A 16061-nucleotide genomic window follows, 5' to 3' on the forward strand; every position below is an offset into this window, starting at 1 on the left:
TAAACTCTCTAGGCCAAGGACTTCTAAATCTTGCTATTCAGCCCTGACCTAATCCTACAGCATCCTATACCTGCAATCTGGGCCAGTGTACCTTCTGGATCATAGCAGCACCTGTCTCAATTGACAGATGAAGGAGCTGAGGCCCTTTACGGTGGCTGAGATCTCAAAGGGAAGAGTAGTAGCCCAGGTATGGAATCTGGTTCCTCTGATGCAAAATCCAGTGTTCTTGTCACAGCACCATGATACTCACTGTGTGCTGTGGCATCTTACCTTTCTGTGTCCCAAAGAGAATGGCTCCTCTTAGCTCACAGAGATGTTCTGACATACCACTTGTCACTCCCAGGCAGCCCTTTCTCTCCATCCCAGGGACTATCACTAGTTCTGCTCATGATCATCTCTCCCTCAGTCTCTTCAATGGTTTCCCTCCCTCTGGATCTCTCCTTTTTATAAACAAAGTTCTACATAGGAGCCCAAGGATTCTGTCCTAAGCATATCCCTAAACCAACCAGCCTATTGCTCAAAAACCTTCTGGGGTTCCAAGAAAATGTATTCTCTCATCAGCTTGGCATTTAAGACCCCATGTAATCTGGCCTCTCCTCACCTTTTCAGCCTTTACCCAATTTTGACCCTCATTTCCTGCCTTAGAGGGTGTCTTCCTGGCCTCCCAGGGAAGTTTCTCATGCCTAGATGGCCCAGACTCCTCTCAGAATCCTTTCTTCCTTCAAGGCAAAGGGTGGAAGCCATCTCCCAGGCAAAGCCATAGCAGACCTTCCCACTGTTTACAGTTTCTCCCGCCACCATTTACTTTGCCTTAGAGTTGTTTCTATAGAGGCTGAAGCTCTCCCAACAGAAGGTAAACTCCTAGACAGGACTGTCTGATCTGGTTTGGTTTCCTCTGGATGCTGATCTAACATGGGTCCTTGCTTTACCTACTACAGACTTAAAGAATCTGTTGAAATGGTCAGATTTCTAGCATCAGCTACATTCCATTTTTCATTGAGGAACAAGTTAATCTCAGTGACTACCTTAGGTATTCATCAAAAAGAGGTATGTAAGGAATGGGCTAACTTACAAACAAAAACCAAATGATGATTACAGAAGATTAAGAATAAAAAGGCCAATCCAAATTCAACTCATCACTTTTCCAGGCTGATGGGACAGCACTCCCTAATGAAGAGTCCAGCCATCCACTACAGACTCTGCTGACCCACTTTGAAAATTATTGTATATTATCTTTCTAGTCTAAGAGCACAAACGGTCTACTGAAAAACTTCCTATTTTTAAAAACATGCATAATGCTTTTGTGTACAACAGCATCTTCTCTGTTAGGAGGACAGAAAAAGTGAACAATGGAAACATCTTCTCCCTCACACAGAAAATGAATGAAAAGCAAACAAGGACAGTTACAACAAAAGCTTTAGAAAAGTCTCATTTATCAGGCTGATAACCCTACAGCTTTTCTTTCCTTCACTGTCATTCAAACTTTAATTTGCAGCCAATAATGGGAAGGCAGAAGAATAACAGCCCAGCTGAAACCCAAGAAGCATAAATTCTCAGCCCAGGAGCTGCCCTTGATCCTTCTGGGTCACGCAGATAGACTTCCTCCTTCAACACACTCCAGAGAACTCCACTTCTTCATGGACCCACAGCCAAATTATTCTCTCAGGAAAAATATACATTTTAACCACTCCTACTAATTTCCAAACAAGAGTATAAAGATAACTGTTTCTTCAATGTTAGGCCAGACATGATATCCATTCCATCCATTTTTTCCATATTTACCTTTAAAAGTAATTTAATAGGAGCAGCTAGGTGGCTCAGTGGATTGAGAGCCAGGCTTAAAGATGGGAGATCCTGGGTTCAAATCTAGCCTCAGATACTTCCTAGCTGTGTAACCCTGGGCAAGTCACTTAACCTTCATTGCCCAGCCCTTATGGCTCTTCTGCCTTGGATCCAGTCCACAGAATTGATTCTAAGACAGAAGGTGAAGGTTGTTTTAAAAAAATATGTATATTAAAAAAAAAAAGACATCAGCTGGCATCAATTAAAAGTGTATCAGCATGATGGTTCACACTTCATCTATTGTTGGGATCCTTCCCAAATCCAGTATAAGTCAGGCATCCCATGAAGGAGACCAACAGTCATTTCCCCTGAAGAACCAGGCAAAATGGTTTCTGCATTTCCACAGCCAAAATTCAGCTGAGAAAAGGATACTGATTAAAAAGTAATTTAGGGGACAGCTGGTTAGCTCAGTGGATTGAGAACCAGACCTAGAGATGGGATGCCCCGCGTTCCAATCTAGCCTCAGACACTTCCCAGCTGTGTGACCTTGGGCAAGTCACTTAACCCCCATTGCCTAGCCCTTACTGCTCTTCTGCCTTGGAACCAATACACAGTATTGATACTAAGACAAAAGGTAAGGGTTTAAAGGGGGAGGGGGGAGGACACTGGTAAAAATGGTTTCACTAACTCTTCCTATAACCTTGTTGACTCATTGGGATATTCTCACAACCGTGTTGAAGAGCTCTTAAAAAAGATTCTGACATTGTCACTTTGGAAAGTTAAGCATTAATTAGGTTTGCCTTGAGTATTGCTGACTAGCTAATTGGCTACTTAGCCAGCCTTTTGGTAGTGTCAAGAAAGCCCCAGATGTGGCTTCTCTCTGACCAGATGGGCTCAATGACATCATGTAACTTCTCTCCTCTTCTTTTCATCTACTGTTCTCTAGCATTCTACTTTCCCCCAATCATGGATTTCCAGATCTGGCTTATACCATAACAAGATACAATGGCCTTGCTTGTACCTTCTTTCAAAATGAGAATTTTAGCTTGAGTGATGGCAGGAAGATCATGTGATCTGGTCCCAGCCCTCCTTTCCTTTGGAGGGGAAGAAACTAAGAGGTAGGGAAGTTGTCCATAGTTAGACCCTATACAATTAGTAAGAGGATAAGCCAGAATCTAAACCTTTCATTTTTTCTGAAAACAGGGAATGTCAGAGCTGGGAGGGGCCTTAGAACAAAGGATGTCAGAGCTAAGAGGGGCCTTAGAATATAAGATCTTTCATTACCACATTCCAACAATTTTCAGTGACACCTATGACATTATAGTTGTTGCCTTGTATGAAAACTACAAGTTTATTTTATGAATGTCCCTCTGAGCATTGATTGGAATGTCAACATCTTAAGCCATAAAAGCAGCCATCAACATTCCTCTAATTCCTAGGCCCTTCTCCTTAAGTCCTGTTTGTTTTCTATGGACCAGCACAAGCCGGGAGCTCTTTGTGGTCTGATGAGGTCATCTTCAATATCTCCTTTCCAATTTACCTTGACAGGTCTACAGATTGCCACATCTGGAATCACTCAGTGGGAGTCACCAACACCAACAGGACTCTTCTTACAGCTGGTAAAAAGATTTTTTAACCCCTAAATTAGTTTGAATCTTTTGTGGAATGGCATTTTGGTGATAAAATAAGAAAACACAACAAAACAAGTTAAAAATGAATCAAACCATAAACCATGGACTTATTCAAATATCCACTTCCTTAGGGGCAATCCACAGTCAGCCTAACTTCCTTCCCTTTGTAGGTTTCTTGTCTAGCAGAATGAAGACCACATTCCAAGAGAGGTCAAAGAACAATGCCATTACATTTACTAGAGTTTTGCTTTGGTTCCATTTTTACTACTGAAGCAGGAATGAGTCAATAAAATGGCCAGGGGCACATACTAAGAAACAGCAAAGCTGGCTTTCCAATCAGGCCTTTTATGTCCAAATGCTGGACTTTCCACCACCTCCTGGCTGCCTCTACTAAGCCTCAAGTGCCTTAGTCCTCAATTTCTTGAATATTCAATGCTATCCAAAATTCTCCCTTCCCTATGCATTCTAATTATCTAGATTTTACTGGAAAGATATCCCAAATTAAACTATTTAAAAAGCAAGAAAACCAAGGTAGATAAGTATAAGAAGACAAGCAAGTCCTCTCCCAACCAATTTAGACAAATGAAAAAACAAAACAGCACGATTACTTTAAGGGATATCATTCCCATATAAGAACATGAGGCTTTTGCTGCATTCTTGAAAGCCAAGGTCCAGATTGGAAAGTCATTTAGTCTAGTAAGTCAGTTGACCAGTAGAGCCACAAAAGTCTCCTCTACAGATTTTACAAAATGCTATATATAATTCACTTGGTTTTTAAATAATGTAACCCACATGCAGAGGGTACAAGAAGCGAAATCAGAAAACACATCTGGTACAACATCCATTTTCATATCCCAATTTTTTTTCTTCTACCGGACAATTAGTAATACAGTCATGTCCTCCCGGTCTCATCCCACTGATAGCTAGGCAAATGCATTAAGGACCACTTGGGTCTTACAATGTAAGTTGGTGGTAAAGTAGTTAAGACAAACTTATTTACCACATTAATTAAATGGTCTATTTAACATGGAATATCAATTCTCTAATCACATCTCAGTTGAATTTCTTATTTCAATTAACAACTCTAAAGTCTACCAACAGAGATCCCACTGTTCTAGGATCATTAGGAACATTTTCATTATCTGTCAAACGAGGGAGGAAGATGCAGAAAGCGCCAACGCTCTCCGGAGTCGGCCTCTACCCTACTTAAGAGATGATTAGGGAGCAAGCAGCAGTTGCTCTCATTAGTTGCCTAGCAATGAGAAGACCTCCTCCGTAGGAAGCAAGGAGTGGAAACAAAGTGAGAGGTGGTACAAGGAAGAGGATTTCAGCCACTCAAGGGTAATCTGTCCTCTATTAAATGTAATCAATCTAGCTGATGACAAGAATGGCAATTGGACGCCACACAGAAACTAAACTGGTAAAACACACAATATCCAAACTGAACTTGCATCCCCCACACCCAGAAAAGCATTTCCATGGAACATGGAAGCTAGGGGCCATGGCTAGGGTAGGTCAAGAGCTGGTTTAAATTTGAATGTCAAGGTGCCAAACTTGGAAGTAGAAGCCTTTCAATTCCCATGTGACTTTCTCTCGGCTCAGAATTGGATGAAGGAAAAGCCTGCATCTGAGCAAGGAAAGTTATGTCACCGACCTGAGATTCTAGTCCCAAAGGCCCCACGAACTGCCAAAATGAACAACAGGCAAACAACTGTACTCAGAGGGCTGACTATTTAGGTAGGGGCCAGAGGGGGAATGAGAATCGCACTCCACAGATGGTGGTGTCTCATGGGAGGTGGAAGTCTTCATAACACCCAACATTACAGAGGAGGTTGGTTACAGAATACAAAGTATTCCTAAACCACAGTATGCAGACAAACATCCAGACTAGAAGATATTTCTTATATAAAATCTATTTAGATGTTCTCTGTCCTCTAAATCTCATCTATTTGCATGGAAAAGACAAAATCCAGCTCTCGTACCACAATTATTAGAAATGAAACTATCAGCTGTCCATTCAAGGGTAGAATGGAGGAACATCTATAATAATTCACTGTATAATTTCTGTCTGCAATAATGCAAAAAAAGTGATCTTTCTATAAACATTGAAAACTCCCAGAAAATTGGCTCAGTCATCAGTTCATCAACATCATCACTGTTCCAAAAAACACCTGTCTGAACGGAATGCAATTGGTGTCCCCACCAACCCACCTGGGGAAGCCAAGCCTGCTTCCACACAAGAATATTAGCCAGGAATCTTACTTATGACACAAACTTACCTATGTGTTCACAAATGAAGACTACGAAAAAAGGTGTAACGAGGTCATTGATTCCCTGAACATATCCACTGGCAGGATGACGGATGGCCCAGATAAATAAGATTCTTTCAAAAATCTGAAACAGAATAAACAGACCAAGAGGGGAAATGAAGAATGTGCATAGGTGGAACCTGAAAAAGAATCCTAATCTACAGTGTATCAATGCTAATCCCAATTAATTAGACACAAATATATAAGTGAATTAGTCATTGCTCCTTAATCAAGCACACAAAATTCCCAGTCTTTTCTTTTTTTTCTCAACAGAGGCTCATGTTGTCCAAGATCTGTTGGAAGTCTCCGCCATTTGGGGAAGGCAGCAGAAGGGCTGTGAACAAACTCAAGATTTCTTTTTTTTTCTTTTTCTTTTAGTTTTTTTAACATTATTTTATTTTGTCATTTCCAAACATTATTCATTGGAAACAAAGATCATTTTCTTTACCTCCCCCACACACACCTCTCCCATAGCCGACACATGATTCCACTGGGTATCACATGTGTTCTTGATTCAAACCGATTTCCCTGTTGTTGGTATTTGCATTAGAGTGTTCATTTAGAGTCTCTCCTCAGTCATATTCCCTCAACCCCTGTAGTCAAGCAGTTGCTTTTCATCAGTGTTTTACTCCCACAGTTTATCCTCTCCTTGTGGATAGTGTTTTTTCTCCTAGATCTCGGCAGATTGTTCAGGGACATTGCATTGCTACTAATGGAGAAGTCCATTACGTTCGATAGTGTATCAGTCTCTGTGTATAATGATTTACTGGTTCTGCTCCTTTTGCTCTGCATCACTTCCTAGAGGTTGTTCAGCTCTCCATGGAATTCCTCCACTTTATTATTCCATTGAGCACAATAGTATTCCATCACCAAAATATACCACAATTTGTTCAGCCATTCCCCAATTGAAGGGCATCCCCTCATTTTCCAGTTTTTGGCCACCATAAAGAGCGCAGCTATGAATATTCTTGTACGAGTCTTTTTCTTTATTATCTCTTTGGGCTACAAACCCAGCAGTGCTATGGCTGGATCAAAGGGCAGACAGTTTCTTATCGCCCTTTGGGCATAGTTCCAAATTGCCCTCCAGAATGGTTGGATCAATTCACAACTCCACCAGCAATGAATTAGTGTCCCTACTTTGCCACATCCCCTCCAGCATTCACTACTTTCCTTTCTGTCATGTTAGCCAATCTGCTAGGTGTGAGGTGATACCTAAGAGTTGTTTTGATTTGCATCTCTCTGATTATGAGAGATTTAGAGCACTTTTTCATGTGCTTATTAATAGTTTTGATTTCTTTGGCTGAGAAGTGCCTGTTCATGTCCCTTGCCCATTTATCAATTGGAGAATGGCTTGATTTTTTGTACAATTGATTTAGCTCTTTGTAAATTTGAGTGATTAAACCTTTGTCAGAGGTTTTTATGAAGATCATTTCCCAATTTGTTGCTTCCCTTCTGATTTTAGTTACATTGGTTTTGTTTGTACAAAAACTTTTTAATTTGATGTATTCCAAATTATTTATTTTGCATTTTGTGACTCTTTCTAAGTCTTGCTTGGTTTTAAAATCTTTCCCTTCCCACAGGTCTGACATGTATACTATTCTGTGTTCTCCTAATTTTCTTATAGTTTCCTTCTTTATGTTCAAGTCATTCACCCATTTTGAATTTATCTTGCTGTAGGGTGTGAGGTGTTGATCTAAACCTAATCTTTCCCACAGATGAAACCAATAAGAAGGTTCAACAGCTGAGATGACGATGCAGCAAAGCACTGTGGAGTGCTTAGGGCGTGTTGGAGCACAAAAGACAACACGGCCATCCAATGCTGCTGAAGAAGTCTCCAGGTGTAACAATTTTTTCATGCCAATGGACCCAGGCTTCCAACGCCAAGAGAGTGAGACTGTCTCTGTGCATCAACGCTTCCACTTAAATCTCTTTCACGCACAAGTGTCTTTGTGCACACTCATCTATACACCATAGATGAAAATGCACAAAGACAATTGTCATCCTGGGTTACTGAGAGACTACTACTACAATCTTTCCCACACAGTCCTCCAATTTTCCCAGCAGTTTTTATGAAATAGTGTACTTTTGGCCCAAAAGATGGGTTCTCTGGGTTTGTCGCATACTGTCCTGCTGAGGTCACTTACCCCGAGTTTATTCCACTGATCCTCCTTTCTGTCTCTTAGCCAGTACCAAATTGTTTTGATGACCACTGCTTTATAATACAGTCTGAGATCTGGGACTGCAAGGCCCCCTTCCTTTGTATTTTTTTCATTGTTTCCCTGGATATCCTTGATCCTTTGTTCTATCAAATGAACTTTGTTATGGTTTTTTCGAAATCAGTAAAAAAAAATTTTTGGAAGTTCAATGGGTATGGCACTAAATAGATAAATGAGTTTGGGTAAGATGGTCATTTTTACTATATTGGCTCATCCTACCCATGAGCAGTTAATGTTTTTCCAATTGTTCAAGTCTAGTTTTAGTTGTGTGGAGAGTGTTTTATAGTTGTGTTCATATAGTTCCTATGTTTGTTTCGGCAGATAGATTCCTAAGTATTTTATTTTGTCTAAGGTGATTTTGAATGGGATTTCTCTTTCTAGTTCTTGCTGCTGAGCTGTTGTGAAATGCTGATGACTTATGTAGGTTTATTCTGTATCCTGCAACTTTGCTAAACTTGTTGATTATTTCAATTAGCTTTTTGGTTGAATCTCTAGGATTCTTTAAGTAGACCATCATGTCATCTGCAAAGAGTGATAACTTGGTCTCCTCCTTGCCTATTTTGATGCCTTCAATTTCTTTTTCTTCTCTAATTGCTACTGCTAGTGTTTCTAGTACAATGTCAAATAATAGAGGTGATAATGGACATCCTTGTTTCGCTCCTGATCTTATTGGGAATGCATCTAGTTTATCCCCATTGCAGATGATATTAGCTGATGGTTTTAGATATATACTGTTTATTATTTTTAGGAAAGACCCTTCTATTCCTATGCTTTCTAGTGTTTTAATAGGAATAGGTGTTGTATTTTATCAAAGGCTTTTTCTGCGTCTATTGAAATAATCATGTGATTTTTGTCAGTTTGCTGGTTGATGTGGTCAATTATGTGGATGGTTTTCCTAATATTGAACCAGCCCTGCATCCCTGGTATAAATCCTACTTGATCATGGTAAATGACTCTTCTGATCACTTGATGGAGTCTTTTTGCTAGTATCCTATTTAAGATTTTTGCATCTATATTCATTAGGGAGATTGGTCTATAATTTTCTTTCTCTGTTTTTGGCCTGCATGGCTTTGGAATCAGTACCATGTTTGTGTCGTAAAAGGAGTTTGGTAGAACTCCCTCTTTGCTTATTATGTCAAATAGTTTGTATAGTATTGGGGTTAGCTATTCTTTGAATGTTTGATAGAATTCACTGGTGAATCCATCAGGCCCTGGGGAATTTTTCTTAGGAAGTTCTTTGATGGCCTTTTGGATTTCTTTTTCTGATATGGGATTATTTAAGAAATCTATTTCTTCTGCTGTTAGTCTAGGCAATTTATATTTTTGTAAATATTCATCCATATCACCTAGGTTGGTATATTTATTGCCATACAGTTGGGCAAAGTAGTTTTTTCCTTAATTTCCTCTTCATTGGAGGTGAGGTCCCCCTTTTCATCCTTGATGCTGTTAATTTGCCTTTCTTCTTTCCTTTTTTTAATTAGATTGACCAGTACTTTGTCTATTTTGTCTGTTTTTTCAAGTCTAGTCTTGTTTATTAGTTTAATAGTTCTATCACTTTCGATTTTATTAATTTCTCCCTTAATTGTTAGGATCTCTAGTTTGGTTTTCTTCTGGGGGGTTTTAATTTGTTCGTTCTCAAGTTTTTTTATTTGCATTTCCAATTCATTGATCTCAATATATGCACTCATGGATATGAATTTTCCTCTAAGTACTGCTTTGGCTGCATCCCATAAGGTTGAAAAGGATGTCACCATTGTCATTTTCCTCAATGAAATTATTAACTTTTTCCATGATTTCTTCTCTAACTATCCGATTTTGGAGTATCATTATTTAATTTTGAATTAATTTTTTATTTGGGTCTCCATGTACCCTTACTGATCAATATTTTTATTGCTTTATGATCTGAAAAGGTTGCCTTTATTATTTCTGCTTTTCTGCATTTGAGTGCCATGTTTCTGTGACCTAGTGTATGATCTATTTTTGTGAATGTGCCATGTGGTGCTGAGAAGAAGGTATATTCCTATTTGTCCCTATTTATTTTTCTCCATATGTCTATTAACTCTAGTTTTTCCAAGATTTCATTCACTTCTTTTACCTCTTTCTTATTTATTTTTTTATTTAATTTATCTAAATTTGATAGTGGTTGGTTCAAATCTCCCACTAATATGGTTTTACTGTGTATTTCCTCCTTCAATTCTCCTAGTTTCTCCATTAGAAATTTGGATGCTGTACCATTTGGTGCATACATGTTGATTAGTGATATTTCCTCATTGTCTATACTCTCTTTTAACAGAATATATTTACCTTCCCTATCCCTTTTGATCAGGTCTATTTTTGCTTTGGCTTTGTCAGATATCATGATTGCAAATCCTGCCTTCTTTCTATCAGTTGAGGCCCAAAAGGTCTTACTCCATCCTTTAATTCTAACCTTGTGAGTATCAACCCACCTCATATGTGTTTCTTGAAGACAACATATGGTAGGGTTTGGGGTTCTAATCCAATCTGCTATTTGTCTACGTTTTATGGGATTCCCTGGCATTTTGATATCTTCCCCTAGTTCTGACCTTTCTTCTTTAACTATATCCTTTTGAACCAGTGATTTACTTTAGGTCAGTCCCCCTAGTCCCCTCCCTTGATATGCTTCCCTTTCTAGCCCCTCCCTTTTTATGCTCCCTTTCCCCTCCCCCCTCTCCTTCCCTCCCTTTTTATACTCTTTCCCCCCTCCCCCTCCTTTAATTTTCCTTTCTTTCTTACCCTGTTGGATAAGATAGAATTCAGGATCCCGCTGGATCTAGATGTTCTTCCCTCTCAGAGTTGATTTCACTGAGAGTAAGGTTTAAGTAATACCACTTCACGCTCTCTTCCTCTCCTTCTCATATGAGAGTTCTTCCCCTCTCCTTCCCATATGTATCTTTGTATGGGAAAGATTATTCTATTTAGTCCCCCCTCCATTTCTTGAAGTAAATCTTAGTATTATTAACGATTCCCCCCTCCCTTTTTCTTACTTTGCCCCCCCTTTCACCAAATCTTCTTAATGTCCCATTCTTTCCCTATGCATGATTCTTCTAACTACTCTTATGATGCATACAATTTTTGAGAGTTACACAATACATTTTCCCCACATATTAATATATATATATAATTTGATGTAAATGTAGTCCTTATAGAAGAGAGTTAGACTTAAAGAAAAAGATAAGATTTATCTCCTTTTCCCTTTCTTTCATATTTACCTTTTCATGTTTCTCTTGCTTTCTGTGATTGGATATCAAATTTTCCACTAAGTTCTGATCTTTTCTTAGCAAATGCTTGGAAATCTTCTATTTTGTTGAATGCCCATACTTTCCCCTGGAAGTATATAGTCAGTTTTGCTGGGTAGTTGATTCTTGGTTGGAGCCCCAGCTCTCTTGCCTTTCTAAGTATCGTGTTCCATGCTTTGTGGTCTCTTAGTGTGTTAGCCACTAAGTCATGTGTGATCCTTATGGGAGCCCCCTATATCTGAGGATCCTCTTCTTGGCTTCTTGTAGGATTTTCTCCTTTTCTTGGAAGCTCTTGAATTTGGCGATTACATTCCTGGGGGTTGTCTTTTGGGGATTTAGTATAAAGGGTGTTCTATGAACCCTTTCTATTTCTATTTTGCCCCCTTGCTCCAGAACATGTGGACAATTTTCTTCTATAATCTCCTGTAGTATAGCATCGAGGTTTTTGTTTATCTCTGGTTTTTCAGGCAGACCAGTAATTCTCACGTTGTCTCTTCTTCCTCTGTTTTCCTGGTCTGTGACCTTTTCAGTGAGATATTTTATGTTTTCTTCTAATTCTTTAGACTTTTGACTTTGCTTTATTAATTCTTGCTGTTTTCCAAGCTCACTGTCTTCCAGTTGCTTAATTCTGGTCATTAGGAACTGGTTTTGCTTTTCAGCTTTGTCTGCCCTTCTATTAGATGCTTCCTACTCTTTCTCCAATTGTGAAGTCTTGTCTAGCAAACTGCTGATCTCTTTCTCCCATTTTCCTTTCCAGAAGGTTTCCATCTTTTGGGTAAGCTCCAATTTAAGTTCTTCCAGAGCTTGTGGATAATTTCCATTTTGGGAGGCATGTTTTGATTTTGTTTGGGTTTCATCCTTTTTCTCTTCTTTTCCTTGGGTACTCCCGCCATAAAAGTTTTCAATAGTCACCTTTTTCCCTTTCTTCCTGGAGGCTTGATTTTGGGCCTTGTGACCCATCCCTTTGGTGGTTTTATTCCCCTTTCCTTTTCGGTCTGGGGTCTGGGTGATATGGGCGGGTTTTCTGTGAATTTAGGTTGCCTCAGACATTCTTCCCAGCCTGTGAGGTTTCTTAGAGCACAGGTCCCTGTGCTTAGCGCAACTGCCCCTGTGTTCAGCTCGGCCTCCCCTGTGCTCAGCGCAACCTCTCCTGTGTTCAGCGCAGCCGCCCCTGTGCTCAGCGCAGGATTCTCCCATGGAACCACCCTGAGAGGTCATTTCCTAGCAGTCTTTAGATCCCAAGGACCCTGGTGTGCCTCCCCAGACAGAGACGTTCCTTACTCACTCACTGTCCCAGTGAGAGCTCTGATTTGGTGGGGGAGGTGGGGGGGGAGGATGGCTCAGTACACGTTTTTGTGCAAGCTTTTCTTCCTTCTTATAGGGTGGAAATGTTCAAACCCCACATACCTTCGTTTTTGTGGGGTACTGGAGAGTCCCTCCTTTCTTCCAAAGGTGATTTTTATGCTCTTTTGAGGTAGTCTATTTCATTTGGTGCCGGGGAGAGGAAGCCATTTGCATCTAGATTGCAGCCATGTTAACCCGGAAGTCCCCAAACCCAAGATTTTTAGTCAGAACCAGGATTAGGCCTTGCCCTTTAGCCACTTTAGTCTTTACTCAACATTGGTTACCTTACCATGCCTCATTTTCCTCTCAGTAAAATAAGGATTAAAAACTAAGAATGGTTCTCCCATGCTTGCCCCATAGCTGTTAGGATATTCAAATTTGAGAATGTACACGACGCACAAGGCACACATGACTTCCCAGGTGAGTGTCAGTTGTTAGCATGATTATTCTCTTCATCCAACTGGTCAGACACTAAGTGACATGGTAAGCACTTCTCCCATGACTTCTGTGCCAAGATCAGAGAATTACCCAAGAACAGCCTGCACAAACAGCCCTACTGGCAGACGAGTCCAGCCCAGGGACAGACAGGAGGTATCTTCCAGCAGGAAAGCTTTTTTTTTTTTCCTATTTCAGGCTCAGCCAACTATAAAGTGAGTTCCTTGTCCCAGGAGTTATAACCACCTGAATCAGCTCCAAGAACTCACCTATTTTTTCAACCTTGACATATTAGATGGGAAGCTTAACCAAAGTAACATTAGGGGCAACAATGCTATTCTGGAAATAAAAGTTTTATTTAAATGAAAGAGAAATGGGATGATATTTCACTAGTCAATATGTTCTCTGGAGTATTTTTAATATTAGAATCAGATGAATATATCTGTCCCTAAATTGTACATGGTTTATAATGAAACAAGTTTTACCCTACAAATCTGCACACATATGTAGCAGGGCATTCAAATAGATGTCCTTTTAAAGAATCTTCTTCAGATAAGCACATCCAACAAAAAAATAACAACCTGTCTCATTCACATAGCACTCTAAAGATTACAAAACACTTCCCTCATAATAGCCAGTCCAACAGTATAATTCCCTGTAATAATAAGGAATATGGGGATTGGAGAGAATAAATGGTTTGCTAGTGATCACAAAGAAAATCTCATATTTAAGATCTGAACCCAGGTCTCCTGCCTGAAAAACCAGAACTAGCCCCTTCCCATGCTGAATCTCTAGAGAAGGAGCTACCAAGGGGGTCCCAGTGAATCCCAAGGTTCAGAGAAGAGAAACCATAACAATAACAACACATAACTAACAACACTTCAGATGTGCAAAATCTTTCTTCCCAAGGGCCTTCAAAGGTGGGAAGGACACACAGACTTATCCCCAATTTACAAAGGACAAAACCTACTCCAGAGGAATTAAGTGGCCCCATTAGCAGTAAAAGTACACAGCAAAACCAGATCTAGTACTTGGGTCTTCTGACCTCTTGGGTTTTCTATCTCACCACACACAAAACAAGTGTTTGCTAACAACTTGGGCCTTGGAAACTCCATCCCAAGTATAGAAGCAGGAGGGCAGGTCAAGAGCTCTGGCAGTGGATGGATGCCAGTCACTCTGGAACCAGAGACTCAGTCCTCCTTGGGCCTACACTTAGGCTTAATAAGCACATACTTGCAAGAGCCCTGTGGAAGGACCTCCCTCCCTTAGCACCTATCTATGGCTGAGATAGCTAGAACAAGGGAGGAGATCAAAGATAAGCAGAAGAATGACCCTGTGATATTAAGAGAAAGGGCTGTACTCTGAAATAGCCTGGACTACCTGCTAGAAGGAGGTCATGATCAAAGGGCAGAAAAAGCTTAGCACTAGCATTTGAAGGTTAAAGAAAAGCTATGAGAACCCATCTCAGTAACCTCAAGAATGCAATGGGCTTGTCAGGTGACAGGAACAGCCTGGCTGTCAGCCCAAACCAGGACAATGGCCTCCCCCATTGCTTTCAACCATTGGCTCAGAGCCTGCTGGTCACTGAGCAGCCCCATGGGGCCCACAACCATCTCCCATCTCCTCATTCACCTCACAACTGCTCTGTATCTGTTTCAGATGAAAGAAAAAGATAAACTATTGGCCTTAAAATTCAATCAAAACTTTGGCCAGGGATTTGAAATGTTTTCTATTGTAAAACAAATGGTAAAAACAAGTGGTAGTTTCTCTCTCACATACACACACACATATATTATTATTTTACTGATACACATTTATTATCCAACCTCCTCTTTCTCCTCTCCCCCAATTAAAAAGTAAAAAAATGAAGCCTAGATAGCAAATAAGTATTGTCCATCCAAACAAGTCTCTACCCTGGCCATGTCTAAAACCATAGTTCTCTTTCTGCATTTTACTCCCTCACCTCTCAGGTAGGAGGTGAACATCATACTTCTTCAGCTCTTTCTTTAAACTGGGGTTAGTCATCACACTGATCCAAAGTTCTATTTCTTCATATTGCTGTTCTTGAGAATATAAGTTGTTCTGGTTCCAGTCATTTTGCTTCAGTTTGTCCACGTCATCCTTTTTTATGGAACAGTAATATCCCAAGACATTCACTTACTGTCATTTGTTAAGCCATTCCCCAACAGATGGTCACTCCCTTAGTTTCCAAGCTGGGCTAACACAGAATGGACTGCTATAAATATTTTTGTACGTGTAGGTCTTCTGTGACCTCTAACAGGTCTAGGAGTGTCATCACTTGGTCAAAAGATGCCTATGTGCTTTGATTTGATAGCTCTTTGCCCACTTTCCTCTTTTGTCAATTTTGCCAATGTGATGGGTCTGAAATGGAACCTAAGAATTGCTTTAATTTAAATTTCTTTAGTAATTAATGATTTGGATGATTTTTAAATGGTTGTTAATAGCTTGGATTATGTATATTCATATCTTTTCACCATTTATCAGCTAAGAAAGAGCTCTTCTTAAAAAATTTGAATCAGGTTATTATATATCTGAAAATGAAACCTTTATCAAAGAAACTTGCTGTAAAGATTTTTCTTTACCAGTTTCTGGTTTCCCTTCTAATTTTAACTATGTTAGACATGTTTGAGAAAATCTTTTTCAATTTCACATCATCAAAATTGTCCCTTTACCTTCTGTGACACTCTGTCACTTGCTTGGTCATGAACCATAGATCTGAAAGGTAGTCTCTTCCTCATTCTTTATCTTTTACATCTAAATTGTGTATCCATGGCCTGGTGTATATGATGTAACCTTTGCCCAAAACAAGGCCAGTTTTTCCAAAGCTACTTTTTATCAAATGATGACCCCAGTATCTGGAGTTCAGGAGTTCATTGGACACCTCACTCCTGTGTCATTTGTTTCTATGTGTTGGATGACTAATCTGTTTGTTCCCTCAATCCACTTCTCTCTTTCTGATCAGGCCCCATCATTTTGGTGGTAACTGATTGGGAGAACACTTTGAGATCTGGATCACAGGACCCATTTCTTTACATTGTTTCTCAGGTTTTATATAAATCTGACTCG

At 39.8% G+C, this 16061-nt stretch overlaps 1 protein-coding gene across 9 annotated transcripts in view; it reads right to left on the reverse strand.

Moving 5' to 3' along the window:
- TBC1D22A (TBC1 domain family member 22A) overlaps nucleotides 1–16061 on the reverse strand; it is a 387661-nt gene that overhangs the window by 245653 nt on the left and 125947 nt on the right. For all 9 annotated transcript variants that reach the window (XM_056797602.1, XM_016425535.2, XM_007502511.2 and 6 more), the window contains exon 8: nucleotides 5693–5807. In XM_056797602.1, the coding sequence (XP_056653580.1) occupies nucleotides 5693–5807 (115 nt within the window). The remainder of the gene's footprint in view (nucleotides 1–5692; nucleotides 5808–16061) is intronic.

This window comes from Monodelphis domestica, chromosome 5, assembly GCF_027887165.1.
Source record: "Monodelphis domestica isolate mMonDom1 chromosome 5, mMonDom1.pri, whole genome shotgun sequence".
In the NCBI taxonomy this organism is placed as follows: domain Eukaryota; kingdom Metazoa; phylum Chordata; class Mammalia; order Didelphimorphia; family Didelphidae; genus Monodelphis; species Monodelphis domestica.